We start from the raw sequence: 21,748 nt of genomic DNA, 5'->3' as shown, positions 1-21,748 counted from the left end.
AAATAAACTACTCCTTCATTGCCAGCAGTATACCTGACAAACAAGTCTCTGCAACCTGTGACATGAAAGGAGGCACCTGAATCAATGATCCATGAGTGTATACCATGACCACCTCCTGTAAGAAGTGAATGGGCATCAAGTGAAGACGTAAATAGGACCTCATCCTCACTGCCACCTGCATGTGACACATTGATTTCTTCGATCTTGACTCCACTTTTGCCCTTTGGCTTTACATCTTTGGCTTCATCTTTCTCTTTGTCTTTGCCTTTTCCCTTTTCCTTTTGATCATTTTTCCATTTGTAGCATTGCTTTTTGATGTGTCCCTTCTTGCCACAATAATGGCATTCCAAGTCCTTTTTGGAGCGGGACTTGCTCCTTCCCCGTTCTTGGCTTTTACCCCTTTGCTGGGATCTCCCACGTGCATTCATTGCATTGGACTTTCCAATAGAGTTATTCTTCCTGTTCATCTCTTCTTGAAGAAGAGCACCCTCAACTTCTGCATATGACAACATAGCATTCGAATTGCTAGTGGCTGTCCTGAATGTGTCCCAACTCTCTGGCAAAGTGCATAACAGAAAAGTGGCTTTGAACTCATCGTCCATTGCCAACTTTTGATTTATAACTTGGCTGACAATACCATTAAACTCATTTAGATGGGCTGCCATAGACGCCCCTTCCTTCATCTGAAGACCTATGAGTTTCTTCAACCAATACACTTTGCTTGAGGCACTTTGTTGGGCATACAAGTCCTACAATCTCTGCCACATTCCCCAAGCTGTCTTCTCTTCACGAATGCTGAAAAGTAATGAGTCTGACACAGACAACATGATAGTAGATCTTGCCAGCTCATCCATATCTTCCCACTCTTCAGCAGTAAGAGAAGCGGGCATTACACCCCTTTCTTTGATAGGCTTGTGCTGCTTCTTCTGGAGCAACACATTATAGCACTGGGTTTGCCAAATATCATAGTTATGTGAGCCTTCAAGCTTCTTGATGTGAAGCAATGAAGAGCTCTCACCTGTGGTTGCCATAGCAATATGCAACCTGTCAATGCCTGACTCCCTGCAAAATGTGCAAACACTGCACCAAAAAGCACACAAAGTGCTCACAGTTGTTCTCCCAAGCTTTATCTCCCACTGCGGAAGCACGAATGCAACTCTACTTCCACTGTATGTGATGAAAACACCAAAATCTGGTTGCTGCAGATTTAGGACAGCACCTTAAATGTGCTCTGTTGCCCTTCCAAAGTACTGTACAACAGTACCTAGTGCTCACCTGTGATGTACCAAACTTGTACCGACAAGTACAGCAGCTGAAATTGAACCTTTTCCTCACTCAAATCAGTGTACAGCCATGCCACAACTTGCACAAAGCTGTGCCAAATCTGTACCAGCAGGTACAATAGCAATAAATGCTCTCCTGGCTGTCCAAATGAGTGAAAATCAGACTTTTACAGTCCCGAACACTGCATACAACAGTCCCGAACAGAAATTGGGCAAAAGCCCCTTGATTGCAAGCTGATTTCTGAGGATTTAAGGCATAAAAGTCTTGCCTGCTGCTTTGCCAAGCTTAACAAGCATAAAATCTTGAAAAGCCCCTTGATTTAAGATCAATTGCTGATCATACATGGTACATTGACGCACATGAAGGCATCCAGAGTGTTCACGGTGCTTCTCCCTGGCCACATATTCATCTAATACATGAAAGCCCCTTGATTTACAGGCACATTGAGTGCTTGACAGGCTTCAACACATTGCCTGCATGCAAATCAACCAAATCGGCACAAAAGCCCCTTGATTTGCACTGCAATTTGCTGCAATTTTGCCCGAATGTGCGATTTCTCACATCATACAGCATGTATGAATGCTTAATTGCACAATTACATCAAAAGCCCCAAATTTCGACATCCAATTTCCTGCAAATTGATCTTGATTGTGACCAATGTCACCCAATTTTGCCAATTTTGCTCAAAATTGAGCAATTCGGCACCTGTACCTGCTCAATTGATGATTGTACTTGCTCAATTGCAAATCCCAAAAAAAAAATTGAAGCAGAATACCTTGTAATTTTTGATTTTTTGTTGCAGGAAAGGGGGGGTTTGCTGAATTTGGTGCTGCTGCAGAAATCGTGATGCTGTTGCAGAAGGGGGGTGATGAAGCTGCTGTAGCTGTAGCTGATGTACGGATGGCTGGCTGCTATGAAGCGCTGGCTGACGTGGAGCGAATGTGCTGTTGACGGGCGCCGGGAGTTGTGCGCGCTGGCCTCCTCGCTTATGCGCTACCTTGTAGCCCGCGTGAGTGCTTTGCTCACGTGAGTGTTCGCCTGAGTTCGCCGGACCACCACCACGTAGGCGTTGCAGCCTTCGCCGCCTCCTTCAGTGGCTTGCGCTACAGGTACTCGCTCACGTAGCCAGCCGTCGACCAAAGCACAAGTGTTCGCTTTCGTACGTGTTAGCTCACGCCCAGTTGCCGCCGCCTTCGCCCAACGCTCACGTGTTTTCGCTTTTGAGGCATCTAGACAGATTCAGAGAGATGCCACAGGACAGATTGTCATACAGAGCTTTTGACTAGACAGCTGGCTGAGGCAGGAGACAGAGCATCATGGTATGCACAGGTCACACATTGGTTCTCACAGCATGGCCTAGACATGGATCATCTACCACCATTCCAGTATGACAGGGATGCACCACATATCCGTCTCTCTCATAGTGAGAGGAACAGAGTATTGAGACAGGATCTATGGCAGCTCTATACACGAGAGACATGGATATCGCCTACACAGCCTCTTCCACCGAAGATGCTATACTACAGAGATTACTTCATGAGTATCACTGATGATGGATTTATAGAGAGGCCTAGATACATGGAGGGCTTTTTACCACACGGCTCCCGAGTGGCTATTGGTCAGCTCAGAGTTTCAGCACACCGACTGGAGATTGAGACTGGCAGAGCAGCACGGATCCCCCGAGAGGAGAGGGTATGCAGATTGTGCAGAGAGGAGGTGGAGAGTGAGGAGCATTATGTATGCAGATGCAGAGCATATACAGCCATCCATTTTATTCAGAGAGCCACATTCCCTACGCCAGATCTTTGAGGCAGCAGACCAGGGCATACTGGGGAGATTCATTCTAGACATACAGCGCCACAGAGAGACATTATTACAGGCTCAGACAGCTCCAGAGGGGGGGCGACAGACACAGATTACTACATTTTTTCAGAGATCCATCCCCCTCCCAGCCCCTACACGGCAGGGAATTACTCTCCAGAGAGCAGAGACACTTAGAGCCCGCAGGAGACAGAGGACACCTGGCTTTCGGACACCACGCCTATACCAGAGAGAGATGACAGAGATCAGAGCTCAGTTTCACAGAGACGGTGCGGAGCGACTGGCTCGCTTCAGAGCACACCCAGGCATGTTCTTCAGGGAGCTGTGGACACCCCCTTCACTGATGTATACCATTTTATACCCCCAGTATGGTACAGGATGGAGCTAGCTAGGTTGCGTATCATGATTGTATACTCCATGCATGTAGCTTTGCATTCTCCTAGTAGTAGAGCTCTCCATCCCCTGCACACCCAGATTCAGCTTTTTTGTTCAGTACTTTTTCATTTTGTTGGGATGACGGAGGATACCCCATACAGGTACTCCGATTTGTCTCATAGGCCGAGTTCGGTCTTTTGGAAGACGTTAATAAAATCTCTCTCTCTCTCTCTCTCTCTCTCTCTCTCTCTCTCTCTCTCTCTTCTCTCTCTCTCTCTCTCTCTCTCTCTCTCTCTCTCTCTCTCTCTCTCTCTCTCGCTTTTGGGGAAGCGTGCAAGCTACGTGCAGGGAAGGGAAGAGAAAGACTGTCGACTGGTTGGATAGTGGACTGCTGGATAGGCCGTACAGAGACAGGCTGTACAGAGCACGTGGAAAACAGGCCGTACAGTCAGGCGGTTGCAGTTATAGTGCAGGCAGGTACAGTCGACAGCTGCAGGTACAGGTTCAGGCGGTGTTGGCAGGAACAGACAGCAGGCGGCTGCTGTGTGCAGGTGCTGACCTGTATGGTACAGGCGACTGTAGACCTGTATGGACAGGTACAGGCAACAAGGAAACCTCTGTCTAGCTGGTACAGTCGGGTACAGTGCAGACCCGTACAGCTGGTACAGGCGGAGGTGCATCATACAGGCAGCAGCCTGCAGGCGCAGAGACTGTACGGACTGGTACAGTGGGACACTGTTGACCTGTACGGACAGGTACAGGCAGGTACAGTTCTGTTCAGTCCCGAACAGTAGCAGGCGACGCATTTCCAACTGCAGGCGGTGTTTTATCAGAGCATAGTTGGTGCTTCAGTTAGGTGGTTGCTGGGAGGAAAGTATAGACAGTCTTTGGCAAGTACAGACTAGTACGATCAGTCCCTTTGGTGCAGAACCACGCATTGAATTGGTAAGCTCTGAACTTGTCCATCTTTCTTTCTTTCCACTGGCTTATGTCTGCTGCAGAATTGTGTTATCTGGCCCCTTGTGAGAGGAGGGGTATGGCAGTTTGAAGGGTGGAAACAGAGGCTGGACAGTGGATGTATATTTGAACTGAGTTGTAGAACCATGTTCATGGAATATGCCAGATGTGTGCTCAAGGCTGCCCTGCTGAATTGTCTTGGTTGATCAGAGGGAAGCACAGTGTGTTGCTTTTGTGGGAGTTGGGACATAGATATGTGTGTGAATCCTCTGTGCTAAGAGGTCTTGAGGGCTGCCAGATTGGACATACAGGTTTATTCTCCTGGCTGGCTTTGTTGTACTCAGTTTTACATCTCATTGAATTTGAATAAAGAAATACCGAAAGGGGCGCCAAGCTTTGGGGCCAATAGGTGTCGACTTTATTTCAGTTTTGGGGCATTCTAGCTCCAGTTAATTTTCTTATTTGTTTGGACTACAAGTGGAAGGGTGACTGCTAGTCTACCGCACTTTGGTTTCTACCAGAGGCCGGTTTCACAGGACGTGGTGCTCTGAATCCTGGGGGTGAGGATCCCCTCCCCCCCCTCCCATGTCGGAATGCACAGCGGAAAACGAGACAACTGTTGTGAGAAACAAAACACAGAAGTGTAAAAGGAGTGGGGGCAAGGGTGGTATTTATACCACCCTTTGGTATTGGTTGGCCAGCCCAAAAACAACCGACAACAGCAAATCATGTCCACGACTGTGCATCCATGTCAGAATGCACAACGGAAAATGAGACAACTGCTGTAAAATCCCCATGGATCTCCTCGTAGAACGCTCCTAGAACACGACTCGAAACCTGCAAAACAAAGCCAAACGTGAAGGGGGTGCAGGCCTGACTCACCACCCAACCATGACAGCCGTGGGCAAAACCCGCAAGTCTTGGTTGTCCCCATCAAGCCACGAGCTGAGCTAACTTGCAAGACGCACCGACCAATGTCTACCCCGTGACGTCCCATACCGCCACGGAGCTACCCTCGCGGGCCTTGAGACTGTTGCCAGCCTCGGTTGCATGAAGTAGGTGCACGTCTGCACTAGATCGAGGCTCCTAACTGTAGAGCTCTCGCAAAGACTCGCGAGACTCTATGAACAACTAACTAACCTTGGCCACCCTTTTATAGGCTCTTGGTCGGTCACCGGGTGTCCACAGTTGGGCGCCCGCCCGTCCATACTTGGGTGTCCGCTCGTCAATCTATCCCTAGCCCAGCTCGCCAATCAGCATGCCTAGCTTTAAGCTTCCCCAAGCCTCAAAGCTAGTCTTGTGTGCGTGTTGCACACGGTAGATACACTCTGTGCACATGACAGCTGCTGTGAGAAACAAATCGCAGAAGTGGAGAGAGAGAGAAGTTGTATAAACTCTGCTATATACACAAAGATCCGGTACAAAAAGGAGGGTGGGGGACAAGGGTGGTGTTTATACCACCCTTTGGTACTGGTCGGCCAACCCAAAAACAGCTGACAATAGCAAATCATGTCCACAATTGGGATAAAGCCAGTCGGCCAGGACAAAAAACTTAGTCGGCTAGCATAGAATGAGTCGGCCAACAACAGACAGTTCCCACGACCAAAAACAAAGAAAAAACATGGAAAAAATGGAGAGAACTCGTGGGCGAGCACACACCACAACAGAGGCCCTCACTGAGTAACTGTCATGTGCATGATCAATGCCATGGACAATCCTCAGGTGCTAATCCAGAGGAGGCAGCTAGATAAAGACTATGAACCAGATAGGAGCACAAGAGGACAAAGGTGGATTCAGAGCAAGGCCTGGAGGAGCTTCTTGACCATGCGTTAGAAGCCAGGACAGGGGGGTCAGCTCAACCAGCACTGGTCGGCTGAACCAAAGGAAGGCAGGAGCCGGCGCATGATGAGCAAAGGTGATATATCAGGTCGGGCAGCGCTGAGGATAATTTAGGGAATGAGGACTGGCCGACCAGCAGTCGGCCAGTTGGCCAAGCATTAGAGAGGTCCTATAAAAGGGACCATGTGCTCATTATTAGAAGCATTCAATCCTCTAGGGATTGGGTCTTAGGGGTCCAAGTAGGGACCAGATCTAGGGTGTTTACCACCTTTTTATGAAGGCAGCCTAGGGCTGTAGCAAAGTACCCTTTTTGTACTATATGAAATATACTGAATTTTCCAGCACATCTCTCTCTCTACTCTCTCTCTATATTTGCGTTTTGCATCAGATGGTTTTCAGGAGTGTTTAGGATTGAAAGAAGACTCCCAGAGCTTCCGCACGTTACATTGGTATCAGAGCTAAACACTGATTCAGTCCCATATGATGGTGTACAGGTCCAAGGTAGAGGAAAGCAATGGAGACGAAGCCCGAGGCAAGGAACACAGAATCAGGAAGAGATCCCAGGAGGTTTGTTGGTGGTGTTCCACAAAGCCAGAGGGGATGGCAGTCCTGTGAGCCAGATAGGTTCTCGGGCAACGGTCCCAAGGGAGGATTATCCTCCAAGGGTGATGTGAGGTGCCAGACTCATTTCTCAGGAATGAAGACCAAGACAGTGTTCAGAGTCAGGGCAGGAATGGATTGTGGACTAGATGGAAAACAGATGCATAGATCTTAGTCTGTGACGTAGTAGTTTGGAGACCAGGCCGGGATTTCAGAGAAAAGGGTTGTCAGGGATGGATGGATGACAGAGGGACTTCGGGAAAAAGAATGGGATGATGATAGTCATCCAAGAACAGGTTGGAATCCCGTCATCAAGTTTAGCAGAGGGGGATGTCATGTGCATGATCAATGCCATGGACAATCCTCAGGTGCTGATCCAGAGGAGGCAGCCAGATAAAGACTATGAACCAGATAGGAGCACAAGAGGACAAAGGTGGATTCAGAGCAAGGCCTGGAGGAGCTTCTTGACCATGCGTTAGAAGCTAGGACAGGGGGGTCGGCTGAACCAGAGAAAGGGCTCCACAGTTTTTAGTCGTATTGACTTGAAAAGCGGGTATCATCAGATACACATTAGACCCGAGGATGTGCATAAGACAGCATTCCGAACCACGTTTGGGTTGTATGAGTTCTTGGTTATGCCCTTTGGTTTGACAAATGCGCCTGCCACATTTAACAGAATGATGGACAGGATTTTTAGGCCTCATAGAGAGTTTGTGGGCACATTCTTTGATGATATGATTGTGCATTCACGAACTGAGGAAGAGCATAGAAGGCATTTGGCCATTGTGTTTGCAGAACTCAGAAACCATAGATTGGTGGTTAATGGCAAGAAGAGTGAGTTTTTCTTGCAGGAGATACATTTCTTGGGGCATATTGTGTCTGGTCATGGAGTCCGTATGGATCCAGCAAAGGTGGAAGCAATACTTAGTTGGCCAGCTTTGAGGACCGTGCATGATGTACGCAGCTTTCTAGGATTGTGTTCCTATTACAGGCGTTACATACGGCACTTTGCTGAAATTGCTTCGCCTCTTCATGCTTTGACGAAGAAGGCCACTCCGTTTAGATGGGCTGATCGGGAAATTACAGCATTCAAAAAGCTCAAAGAAAAGCTTACTTCGGACCAAGTATTGGTGTTACCGGACCTCCGAAAGGCTTTTGTTATCCAGTGTGATGCATGTGGAAGTAGCATTGGTGCAGTTCTCATGCAAGAGGGACATGTCATAGCCTATGAGAGTAGAGTTTTGCAAGATGCTGAGAAGCATTTACAGGTGTATGAGAAAGAGATGTTGGCTGTAATTCACGCTCTTTCTACATGGAAACACTACTTGCTTGGGGCTGATTTCACTGTACAGACAGATCATCAGACCTTGCGTTACTTCCTCACGCAGACTAAGCTTTCAGAGAAGCATATGCGTTGGGCAAACTTTTTGTCAATGTTTCACTTCCAGATTGTGCATGTGGAAGGCAAAAAGAATGTAGTGGCAGATGCTTTGTCACGCAAGCCACAGGTCTCTGCAGTTTCACTTGCTTATCATCATGAGCTTGATGAAATGAAAGAGCAGTATGCCCATGATGAGGATTTTGAAAGGTTGTATGAACAGATGTCTGAGGGTCAGCGGCATGAGCATTATACTCTCAGAGATGGGTTTTTATTGATGCATGGCAGACTGTGTGTTACCAGGCCATTGCGACTCAAGGTTATGATTGAAAGTCATGCTCCACCGTATGCAGGTCATAGAGGTATTGACGCCACGGTCAAAGCAGTGGAGACTTTCTTTTATTGGCCAACCTTGAGAAGAGATGTTGATGCCTTTGTGAGGGAATGCATCGTATGTCAGAAGGTAAAGTTTGACCGTCACAAGACACCTGGGTTATTACAGCCTTTACCTATTCCGGATAGACCTTGGGAGAGCATTGCCATGGATTTTGTATTTGATCTTCCACGGACACAAACGGGAAATGATGGCATCTGGACTATCATATGCAGGTTCAGTAAGCAGGCACATTTCATTCCCGTGCGGAAGACAATTAAAGTGGATCATATGGTGAAGTTGTTCATGGCGAACATCTTCAAGTATCATGGCTTGCCTACGTCTATCATTAGTGACCGTGATCCACGGATGACGAGTTTGTTCTGGAGAGGGTTGTTTGACAACATGGGTACAACTCTCAAGTTTTCATCGTCATTTCATCCACAGACAGATGGTCAGTCAGAAGAGGCTAACTCTACAGTGTTAGATCTTCTCAAGTGTGTTGTGTCAGAGCACAAGCAACAATGGGAAAAGTATCTTCCTTTGGTGGAGTTTGCATATAACAACACTGTACATACCTCAACAGGCAAGGCGCCTTTTGAGATTGTAGAAGGAGGGAAGAAGGTACCACCCATTTTGCATACAAAGGATAAGATCTTTGAGGCTGATCAGTATGTGGAGAGCTTGGATGAAGCTTATCGGAGAGTTAAGTTGGCCCTCCAGAAAACTCAGCAGAAGCAAAAGAAAGCCGCAGACCGTCACAGACGTGATTTACAGTTTGCATTGGGTGATTGGGTTCTTTTGTGCTTTGAAAAGGCTAGACTCAAGAAGATGAAGGGTAAAGAGCGCTTATTCCCTAAGTTGAGCATGCGTTATTATGGGCCTTTTCAGGTTTTGGAAAAGATTGGTGAGGTAACCTATCGTTTGAAGTTACCAGATCACTGGAGGATTCACAATGCTTTTCACGTGAGTCTTCTTAGACCTTTCCGTGGGGATGTGCCTGAGGATGTATCAGATGAGGCTCAGCCGGAAGTTGAGGAACTTGATGAGGTTCTGATTCCAGAGCAGATACTGGCACATAAAGAAAGGAAGGTACGAGGTAAAGTTTCCCGTCGCTATCTTGTGAAGTTCAAGAACTATTCACCGATGGATGCGAAGTGGATGGAGGAAGGTGATTCACCTCAGGTTTTGCAGCTTTATCTCGATGCCTTTGAGTTAGAGCCGACTCTTGTTGTGGCTCATTCAGGTTCAGCAGAGCATGGGTCTGGAGCATTACCTGATGCTCAAGAGGGGGGTAGCACCTCCACTCCCTTGGTACAGACAGGCTCAGATGACATCTAGAGGTCGCTTGGTGCAGTTTTTATCTCACCCGAAGGTACTGAGGCTGACAGTACATCTGTTTATGGGACTTCTATGATATATGTGTACTAGTCACATGAGATTTTTGTGGATATGTATGGTTCACAGTGGTATACAACTTGGACTATTACTATGCCATTGGTTTGCAGTGAATGTTGATACATGTGTATGGCTTAGAGAGATTGGGACGCTAATCTTGCCATATTGTATATTTCACTTTGGATATTTTGATGCATCACCAGAATGCAATCGAGGACGCTTGCCATTTTTCAAGAGGGGGGTATGTCATAGCCCTGTGAAAATGGAACAGTACAAGTGTGGGCATGGTGGTTGCAGAGTCAGAATATTTTATGATTCACATGGGGGTGCCCGGATAGAGTTTAAGATGTGTGGACATCCCTAGGTGTGAAGGGGGGAACTAGAAACATTAAACTTTAATGTTTATTAAAGTTTGCCCCTAGGCCTTAGTGGAACTTTTATAGTTTGGGGCCCTAAGGATTATTTTGGGGAGGAGGGCCACTCCACTTTTGGAGTGTTTCTCTCTCCTCTCTCTCTCTCTCTCTCTCTTCCCTTTTGGGAGTCGTGGAGCAAAAGTGGGAGAACATGCGTGGAAAAGCTAAGGAAACTGAGGCGGCTGCTGTGTCTGAGCTGTAGCTGCTGTTTTCTGTGAGCTGTGTGCTGAAGAAGGCCGTACAACAGCCGTACAACCCTGTACGACTGCAGGTACTGCTGTGGACAGAGAGGCGCAGAGCTGTGGGACAGACAGGCGGCTGCCACTGTTGAATCCAGGCTGTACAGTGCTGTACGACTGCAAGTACAGCTGTGTACTTTCTGTAGGTACACTGTACGGCCAGTTCTGGGGCAAGTACAAGAGTTGGGCAACACTGTTGCAGACAGCGCAGGCGACCAATAGCAAAATTCAGCAGGCGGCTACTTCTGGTTGTCTGCAGAAACAGCCCGTACCGTCAAGTACAAGCAAGTACCGTCAAGTACAAGCAAGTACAGTCAAGAACAAGCAAGTACAGTGCTGTTTTTCAGATCTGTACTTTCAAAGACAGCATAGAGGTGAACACAAGGAGGAAGGTACAGGCAAGTACATGCACATGTGTGAAGCAGGGTTGTGAAAACAAGTGCCTGCAAGTACAGATTGGTACCGTTGCTTCCTCCAGTGCTGTTTCACGAGCTGAATTTGGTAAGCTCTGCTTCTGTTCATCTATCTCTCTTTCTACTGCTTGATGTCTGTTGCAGATATGAGTTATCTGGCCCCTTGTGAGAGGAGGGGTATGGCAGATTGACAAGGGTTGAGACAAGAGTTTGGACAGTACATGTATGTATGAGCTGAGATGATGTATCATGCACTTGAGTTATGCCAGATGTATGCTCATGGCTGCCCTGCTTAGTGGTCTTGGCTGATCAGAGGGAGGCACAATGTGTTATTGTGAAACACAGATCTGTGTGCATAGATCCTCTGTGCTAAGAGATATTGTGGGCCGTCAGATTGGACATACAGGTGTAATCTCTTGGCTGATTTTTGTTGTACTCAACCATTCATATTTTTGGAATTTAATAAAGAAATACCACAAGGGGCGCCAAGCTTTGGTTTTCAGATTTGGGCACTCTAGCTCCAATCTGTTTTGTTTTCATATCTAGACTACAAGTGGACGGGTGACTGCTAGTCTACCGCACTCTGGTTTCTATCAGAGGCCGGTTTCACCATCCGCTACTTGCGTGGTTGTTCCACAAGTCTCTTGGGAAAGAGCTTCCTCAATTGAAGTCGGCTCTTTGTCCCGAATGATATGAGACATCAAAGCATAGTTCACCTATAAAGGCTCCTCTGACTGACGAATGCAAGAATTGGAATGTCCCTGCTTGCTGCCAACATGTGGCAAGCCATCCACCATCTGGTCTCAGAAAGCCCGCTGCAGCGTATCCACATTCAAGTGGCCATGACGAAATTGCCACAAATCACCTAACTAAGAACATGTAAGAGAGAGTGCTGAGAGTGTGTAAATCCCATTCTCCACTCCGACTTGGCTTGTTGCTTTGTCCCAGAGAGCAACAAAATGCTCATCAAACTCCACCCGTATGCCAGTCTTGCGAACCTCGCGCATTGACAAAAGTTGAAAACCAAGGGATGGGACATAAAGAACTTGCCCTCACTGTGAATAGGGATAGTGGACTTGTCACCAATAAGGATGTGACTCGTTTGCCTACGAAGATCTCGTAATAACTCTCGGGAAGGTGTCATGTGCCTGGAAGCACCACTGTCTAGAATCCACTCCCGCGTATCCGTAGCGGTGAGTCCAACCGCCTCCCTGCCCGAAGAAGATGAAACTCCGGTGTCCATAATCTCCAAGTGCACAAAAGTTGGAGTCTTGACGGTTACTGTTGAGGAATCTGCACCTTTCTCGGGGCTCCGTTGAGGACATTTCCTCCAATAGTGACCTTTCTCGCCACAATGGTTACAGGCCGGTTCTACCTTCAAGGCGTCACGATCCGACTCATGCTCTTGCTCATAAGACTTGGCATGTAAAGACTTCGCTTTGCCCTTGTTGCGGCCTTTCAACCGCTGGCCAGTCAAGGCCTTAGAACCTCCGCGCCCTGTGGAGGGTTCGAAAACCGCTCTTCCTGGTCCAAGACCATTGGCACAAGCTCCTTCCATGTGATGGTGCTGAGCCTTCCATTGGTAATCAAAGAGGAATAGAAAGTTGAGTACTGAGGGGTTAGATGCGATAGCAAAGTGATGGCCATGTCCTCTAAAGATATCTCCTTCCTAGCTTGAAGAACCTCCTGCTGAAGAGCCTGGAGTTTGTTGATGTGCTCCCGCATCATCGAAGGCTTTGCAGCATTCATCACTCGCATCTGCACTTCCAAGGAAATCCACTTCATGGGTGATACCCTGTTATACAGAGAAGCCAAGTGCTGCCAAGGTCCTGTCACACAAATGCTCACACCGTCTTCTGTATCATGAGTTCCGTGAGTTTAGCAATCCACTTTAATACTTCAAACTTTATAGAGATATGAGAGAGAGATATGAGAACTGTACACCAGATTGGGTCCCGAATTACCCACTGAAGGGCCCCCTATCCCGATAACGAGATAGTATTTGCTTTATTTCTTTAGAGAGAATGACTGTGGACTATAGATAAGCCAAACGCAAGATCTCGGAGGATCGGAGCTTGGCTGAACTGTACACGGCTGTAGAAACACCTCGATGAACTGATCTCGAGCCTATGCACTCTTCCCAAGGGCATGAGGAAGGGCTGCACACCTGAGGCTGAGAAAAGGAGATGGTGGACTGTTCTAAGCTATGTTAGAATGCTGTAAATGCTTATGAATGCTGTGTTACCTTCACCAGAGGGCTGGTGTATGACTGGATGATGCTGAATACTGATGTAAGCTGCTGTGGGACTGAAAACGCATGAAAGGGGCTGCTGGAAATCTGCAAACGCAGGGCTGAATGGCTGTTTTCTGACGTAGAACTGAGGCTGGACTGAAACGCTTGCTACAGGACTGCTGCTGGACAGAAACGCTGAACTGGAGGTGCTGCAGATCTGTAAACGCAGGCTGATCTGTAGGCGGCTGATTCACATACAGAAAACGCAGGTGTTGATGTTGACTTGGGGGCTGATCTGATGCGCTTATGGCTGTAGGGACCGCTGAAGATGCATGCGTTGGAGAATCAAGATTGGCTGAAGCAAACTCAAGCTCTCCAAGGGCTGGATGAGACTAGTCTAGTGTTGAAGGCAAGGGAACTCCTAGGGCTGAGGAGGAAAGCTTTTAGCACACTGAAGACTGAATGAGAAACTAAGCCCTATTCAAGCCTATTTATACTAACTAGAGGTTGGTCAAGTTGGCTGGCCATTTAATAAAGTTTATATTTATAAATGACAATAAATGCTAAATAAATACCAGAAAATATGAAAAAAATACCAGATAAATCCTAGTAAATTCCCTAAGGCTTCTGGGATGTTCTAAATGATGCACAGGCATATGAATGCATATTATGCAGGATGCAGAGTGCTTTCTGATGCAAACCCTAAGGCTTCTATTGACTCTACATGCATGAATGATTCTCTCCAAGTGGGTTAAGGGACTTGACTGACTGATTGACCCGCTAAGGTTGAGGAATGACCTACGTAGCTCATGTCTGACTTATTCTGGACTGAGGATGTACAATGGGGTCACGACGTATGACAAATATCATCCTACTGGGTTCTAATATTGTACAACTGTTGCACTGCTGATGATGAGCCATCTTGTCACCATGCACTGAGTGCAGAGTGCATGTGACATTCCCTCATGCTTAGCTTGGCGGCAGATTCATGGCTTCCAAGTAGTCCGCCAACAACTGGGGGTACTCCTGGAAGAACTCCTCGTCTAGCCATACGGCTTCGTGGGTGCCTCGATCTCGGAATTTCGTATAGAACTGACGTATCCGTCGACCGGAACCAGATGAAGAAGGATCTGCTCAGGCTCAATAACTTCTGCTTCGTCTACCACGTCTGGCTGCTGTTCATGTGAAACATCACACTTCTCGACCAACATATGGTTTTAGCCAAGAATCATGGAAAACATCATGCACTGTCCAACTGGTAGGCAACTTTAACTTCATGGAGACATCACTTAACTTTTTAACTATTGGAAAAGGGCCAAAACTACGGAATGAAAGCTTGGGACAACGTTTGCCCACTTGTTTCAATCTCTTGGGTACTATAGGCCTGACAAAGACCTACGAATCAACGGATTTCTTGGGCGGTCTTAGGAATGTCCCAATCTAAGATCTCCTGAACCTTTGATGGGTCCAGTCTAATCCCATCGGAACCGATGATGTAGCCCAAATACTGAACTTCCTTAATACCAAAGACCAACTTTTTGGCGTTTATGTAGAGCTGATTATCTCGCAAAAGTTGCAAGACTTTCTCCACATCTTTCTCATGCTGCTCCGCAGTGGCTGAGAAGACTAGTATGTCATCAAGGAATATGAAAACACACTTCTCAATGTGGACTGCGAAAATCCTAGACATCATCTTATTGAACGTTGCGGGTGCATTTGTAAGCCCAAAAGGCATGACTACGAACTCGTAGTGACCACGCTTTGTCCGAAAAGCTGTTTTTGGAATGTCAGCTTAAAAAATGTGGACCTGATGGTAACCACTCTTGAGGTCGATCTTAGTGAAAAACTTAGCAACGTCTTAACGCTCCAAAATGTACTCTATCCTGGGCATAGGAAACTTATTCTTGAGAGTGAGTTTGTTTAATGCCCTGTAGTCTACACAAAGGCGTGCAGACTTGTCCTTCTTTTGGACAAATAGGATAGGTGCTGCAAATGGGGAGGAAGAAGGCCGAATGAATCCGGCTCGGAGAAGCTCAGATAACTGCTTTTCTAACTCGCCCTCTAAAGTCTTGGAAAGACGATAGGGAAACCTGCTAGGAGGATCTGATCCAGGGACCAAATTAATGTGATGGTCCTCAGGGCGAGAGGGTGGGAGATCGTCCCTAAGCATAATGTCCCGGTGTCTGGATAGGAGGTTTGCTAACTGAGGGACTGAAGATGTAACGGATGCTACTAATGAGGGAGGGGCTGTTTGAGCACGAACAGAAAGGAGTGCTCCTTCTGCTCCCTTGCGGATAGCTCGTCTGGCTTGGAGATGCGAAATCAATGGGATGCCAAGAATGCTTCTATCCCCATGAATCATGACAGGCTTAGGAAAACCTTTACAAATAGTAAAAGTGTCCTGTCCCCAATCGGGAATAGGCTCATACTGACGGAACCACTGAATTCCTAAGATCATGTCACACCCCAACAGAGGTGAGATGATGAAATCTCGTTGAAATGAGGCCTTCTGATCTTGAAAGGCAAATTGCTGTGCCTTTTGGGAAATGTGGGTGCGAAGACCAGGTGTAAACCCGTCCACATCCAGATGATATGGGACTAATGTGCAGTTCAAGTTATTAGCCAACTGGGGAGAGATGGCGTCTTTAGAACTACCCATATCGAAAAGGACTACAAACTCTCGGCCTTGGGCAGAGCCATAAGCTCGGATGAGGCTCTTCTGAGCAGCATCGCTCTCACCCTCCTGCTTAGCATCAAATACCACGGATGGCATAGGATGCATGGAAGGCAAAAGTTGAATTGCATTTGAGGTAGTAGGCGGGGCTGGAGGAGCTGGGGAGGCTGTGGCAACTGTGGCAGAAGGAGCTTTGGTGGCTTGTGCCGCTTGCCATTTGTGGCAATCCTTCTTACCATGCCCTATAATATGACAGAAAAAACATCTATTTTCTGACCGGTACTTCCTTTGCTCCTTTGGAGGAAGATAACCTCGAGTAATGCTTGCTTTAGCCTTTTCATCAGGGGTTTTCTTAGGTTCTTTATCATTCTTACCCCCTGAACTGGAGCTATTACTGCTGTCCTTCTTAGCATCTTTAGAAGACGTGTTACCTTTCCCTGTCTGTGCAGTTGATTGCTGCTGCTGGGGTTTGGTACTGGACTGAGATGACTGCTTGGGCTTGCCCCCGTTAAGCTTCATTTCTTCATTCTGAGCAAGAGTTAGAGCCCGGTTATATGTACTTGGTTCAAAGTTACAAACTGTGAACCGAATGTTAGAGTCCAATCCACGAATGAATTGCTCCATCTTAGCCTCCTCAGATAACCCTAACTGCTAGGGATCCGTTCTATCTGAGTCCATAGAACTCGTCTTTCAGACCGGTCATGTACTAGGGCAGGAGAAATCTGGTCTTCAGGTCATGGACAAAGATATCCCAGTCAAAGGCTGTGACACCTGTGGCCCGGTCTGTTGCCACCAAGTGACTGCCTCACCAGTGAGATGGGGAGCCGCTAAGTGGACTTTGTCTTGAGGGTTTGTGATCCTAGCTAATGGAAAAAGAGCATTAAACTGATGAATAAATTGATTAACTGATGAATGATCACACTTACCATCATACTTACTGAAGTTAGGTTGATTGCGAATGATGGTGGTTGATGCTGCTGTGGACTGCTGGCTGGTGACACCTATGACTGGGGAGACTGAGGAGAGTTGCTGATACCTCAAGTGTATGGCCTCCTTTTCCCGTTGGTGCTCGAGTAACATACGTTCTCGATCAAGCTCACGTTGGTGTTCCCGAGCGGCGAGTTCAGCCTGACGCCGGTCTTCATCGATCCTGTGTTGGGCTTCCTCATAGTCCGGTCTTTCTGCTTTTTCTCTTTTCCTTCGGGCCTCATCCTCTCTCCTTTGTTGTTCCATTTAAAAGAAGAGGAAGATGTAGTCGGGTGTTGTTGGAGGTGGAGAAGGACGTGCTGCTGCTACCTCCAAGAGTTGGAGACGCTCCATGAGCAGCTGGTTCTGAGCTCTAAGAAGAGCTATGGTGTCTGTTGTAGGCGGAAGAACAAGGTCTCCTTCGGGGGAGACGTCTTCCGGTTGATGAGTACTCTCTTCTGTAGACATGATGCTGAAGTCGGTGGTCGTGCCGGAACGCAATCTAACCATCCAAGGATGCCCCCACGCTAGGATACGGTGTGTGTGGACAATCTGAATCTGATACCAATGTGATATGCAGCGGAAGTCTTTGTATTGGAAGATCCTGTCACACCAATGCTCACACCGTCTTCTGTATCCTGAGTTTCGTGAGTTTAACAATCCACTTTAATACTTCAAACATTAAAGAGATATGAGAACTGCACACCAGATTGGGTCCCGAATTACCCACTGAAGGGCCCCCTATCCCGATAACGAGATAGTATTTGCTTTATTTCTTTAGAGAGAATGACTGTGGACTGTAGATAAGCCAAACGCAAGATCTCGGAGGATCGGAGCTTGGCTGAACTGTACACGGCTGTAGAAACACCTCGATGAACTGATCTCGAGCCTATGCACTCTTCCCAAGGGCATGAGGAAGGGCTGCACACCTGAGGCTGAGAAAAGGAGATGGTGGACTGTTCTAAGCTATGTTAGAATGCTGTAAATGCTTATGAATGCTGTGTTACCTTCACCAGAGGGCTGGTGTATGACTGGATGATGCTGAATACTGATGTAAGCTGCTGTGGGACTGAAAACGCATGAAAGGGGCTGCTGGAAATCTGCAAACACAGGGCTGAATGGCTGTTTTCTGACGTAGAACTGAGGCTGGACTGAAACGCTTGCTACAGGACTGCTGCTGGACAGAAACGCTGAACTGGAGGTGCTGCAGATCTGTAAACGCAGGCTGATCTGTAGGCGGCTGATTCACATACAGAAAACGCAAGTGTTGATGTTGACTTGGGGGCTGATCTGATGCGCTTATGGCTGTAGGGACCGCTGAAGATGCATGCGTTGGAGAATCAAGATTGGCTGAAGCAAACTCAAGCTCTCCAAGGGCTGGATGAGACTAGTCTAGTGTTGAAGGCAAGGGAACTCCTAGGGCTGAGGAGGAAAGCTTTTATCACATTGAAGACTGAATGAGAAACTAAGCCCTATTCAAGCCTATTTATACTAACTAGAGGTTGGTCAAGTTGGCTGGCCATTTAATAAAGTTTATATTTATAAATGACAATAAATGCTAAATAAATACCAGAAAATATGAAAAAAATACCAGATAAATCCTAGTAAATTCCCTAAGGCTTCTGGGATGTTCTAAATGATGCACAAGCATATGAATGCATATTATGCAGGATGCAGAGTGCTTTTTGATGCAAACCCTAAGGCTTCTATTGACTCTACATGCATGAATGATTCTCTCCAAGTGGGTTAAGGGACTTGACTGACTGATTGACCCGCTAAGGTTGAGGAATGACCTACGTAGCTCGTGCCTGACTTATCCTGGACTGAGGATGTACAATGGGGTCACGGCATACGACAAATATCATCCTACTGGGTTCTAATATTGCACAACTGTTGCACTGCTGATGATGAGCCATCTTGTCACCATGCACTGAGTGCAGAGTGCATGTGAGAGAAACAACAAACCCTCAAGCTCCCACCATCTCCAAGCTTAAAGCCACCTGGGGCTCTGATACCATGTTGGAATGCACAGCGGAAAATGAGACAACTGCTGTGAGAAACAAAATGCAGAAGTGTAGAGAGAGAGAGAAGCTGTATAAACTCTGCTATATACACAATGATCCGGTACAAAAAGGAGTGTGGGGGCAAGGGTGGTAAATACCACCCTATGGTATTGGTCGAGCAGTCCAAAAACAGCCGACAGTAGCAAATCGTGTCCATGACTAGGCAAAGCCAATCGGCTAGCACATGTGCAGTCGGCGAGGATAAAAAACTCAGTCGGCCAGCAAAACAGACAGCCCCCACGACCAAAAACAGGGATAAAACATGGAAAAAATGGAGAGAACTCCTGTGCAGGCACACCCACAACAGAGGCCCTCACGGAGTAATATGTAGAGACAGAAGATGACTGCTAACATCCCCCATTCCCTGATGAGGAGCTGAGCTGGGAATTGGGGGGGTGTGGTGGAGACCTCTGGAGACGCCCTCTTGGATTGACGGTGGGGACAAGCTCTAGCTAGGTGTCCCATCTGCTAGCGAATGAACCATTGGCCCAGGAGACTAGAGTATTCAACTCTCTGTAAAATAGGAGCTCCATGGAGGCAAGGAAGCGATATGACATGAGGAACTGACTCTCGAGAGGCTATGTAGATACGAAGAGAGGGAATCCCTGCTGTTTGAGCTAGAACTGAAGTGGTGGTTTTTTTTTTTTTTGGGGGGGGGGATTGCATCACTCTCCCAATAACACCATCTATCACCAGGAGGAGGGGAAGATATTTCTTCCTGAGACGAGGAAAGCAAACTGTCATGGAAAGCTTGAGATGCCAGCCAGAGGGTCGGACGTTGGGTCGATAGCATGCTGCCACCTCGCAAAGAAGGCCTGGCCGTCCGTAGTGCGACAGGGCTCACTTGCATGACTCTGTCCAATGCTGCAAGTGAATCAAACTTGATTTGGTAGTATCCACGCCCCAAAGGATGAATATCAGTGATCTTTCCAGGCTCGCCGATAAGGCTTGCCTGCAAAAGATCCATGAGCTGTCCACGCACCGGGCGGCTACCCACAATCTTGTAGACCAAGGGGGAGGCCTCTAGGGAGGCGACTTTGTCAGAGCGAGGAGCTGGAGGTTTTCTCAGAGAAGGAAAGGCAAGGGAGGCGAAGGAAGCAAGGCGGAAAGCAGCGCTGGGGGAATGGAAGGGGGGGCAAAACAGAAGAGGCAGCAGCAGAGCTGGAAGGAGAGAAAAGGCGGGAGCTCAGGCTGAGGAGGAGGAAGGCGGAGGAGGAGCATGAGGGCAGGGGGCGAAAACAGGCAGCCAGGGGGGCTGGAGGTGAGCGAAGGCGGGCTGAAGCGCAGAGCAGGAAGGGGATAAGGTGGGGGCTCAACAGGGTGGAGGAGGGGAGTGGGGGCGAAACCAGGCAGCGAGGAGACAGAACATGCGAGGGCGAAGGTGACAGGTGCACAGACGGGGGAGCTCCAATGCTCGCTTCAAGATACCCGCTAAGAAGATTTTATCATGGGGGTTTCACAATCCGTGAGACTACGCCCCAAGCCATGAGTGCGTCAAACGACTCCTGTGCTTTTGCAAATTCAACATACAGATGCGATTTGAAGCTTTGCCACTTCATTGCATGGTACCTTTTTCGACACTTTCACACAGTTGCATCAACACTGTATTAATTAACCTTTAAAATTTGTGTATACTGGCAAGTGGATGTGTGCTTTTTTCCAACCTATCACATACATGTTTTTAGTGACGAGGGTTTTTTTTAGTACTCTTTTTTTTTCTTAGCATTATTATCTTAAGCAACCTGTGCCATTTTACAATTGCACCCATTTTCCATTTTACAGAAATTTGAAAATTTGCCCATTATTGTCTTAAGCAATCGGTGCCTTTTTACAGGTGCTCCCATTGCTGGATCTGCTGTGGATCAGGTCGAGAGAGTTGTGGCTTATGTGGCATTGGGCTACCCTTTTGGGCGCCTAGCTTCCATTTTGTTTGGTCGGCACCATAAGCCCATTTTGGAATCGAGTAAGCCTAAGCTATTTGTCATGGGGACCGGTGATGGGTTTACGAGTGTCAAGCAGCTAGAGAACAAGTTGAAATCTGCAGCCGGACGAGTTGAGACACACCTTGTACCTGGTGTCGGTCACTTCGAGATGGAGGGGCCGGATTATGATGAGAAAATGGCAACTTTGATTGCAGACTTTGCTAGCACAGTGTGATTGTGACAAGTTTACCACCACTGTTGAAACCAGTGTATAATATTGTGTGCTTTGTAAGCCTTAAAAAGATAGTGCTTTTACAGGGTTCAAAGAGCAAGGCTTTATTCTTTCTCAGCAAATAATTAAGCAAGCTTCACCAGCTGTCGCAGCTCTTGTTCAAGCAGGAGCCACCTATGTCGGCAAGACCCATATGGATGAAATGGCTTACAGGTTACCAGATACCGTACCCAACTTAGTAATTAATATGCCTCCACAGGTACATAGCTAGTTTTTTTTAATTTTTTTTTGGAAAATTGCTTTAAGTGGTCAGTGTTCAACAATGTGCTTTGAGCTTTCGGCCAGAAGCTTGTGCAACCCACATGGCAAGCATACATTTGGCAGCACCAAGCTGATGTCCCTGTGGGAAAGGCCTGGGGAGGCTGGACATGGGTCTATGAAGCTGCAAAAGATTTAATGCTGTTGCCAGGACACAACCCCTGCAAGTGGATCGGAAGTCTGCCCCCTTCCCACTAGGTTAGTTCCTGTTTGCAAAATCAAAAGCTGCAATTTTTATACATATCTAATT

The 21,748-nt window shown here is 47.3% G+C and overlaps 1 protein-coding gene across 1 annotated transcript in view; it reads left to right on the top strand.

The window, feature by feature from the left end:
* LOC147611133 (alpha/beta-Hydrolases superfamily protein) overlaps positions 1–21,322 on the top strand; it is a 37,345-nt gene extending 16,023 nt beyond the window's left edge. The window contains exon 2 of the mRNA XM_086785796.1: positions 20,861–21,322. Coding sequence (XP_086641922.1) covers positions 20,861–21,183 — 323 coding nt within the window. The 3' untranslated portion in view covers positions 21,184–21,322. The remainder of the gene's footprint in view (positions 1–20,860) is intronic.
* Positions 21,323–21,748: the final 426 nt, after the last annotated feature.

This window comes from Cibotium barometz, chromosome 48 (genome assembly GCF_041138505.1).
Source record: "Cibotium barometz isolate CiBa-2024 chromosome 48, ASM4113850v1, whole genome shotgun sequence".
In the NCBI taxonomy this organism is placed as follows: Eukaryota; Viridiplantae; Streptophyta; class Polypodiopsida; order Cyatheales; family Cibotiaceae; genus Cibotium; species Cibotium barometz.
The sequence above is the reverse complement of the archived record's forward strand: the minus strand, read 5'-3'. Positions and strand labels throughout refer to the sequence as shown.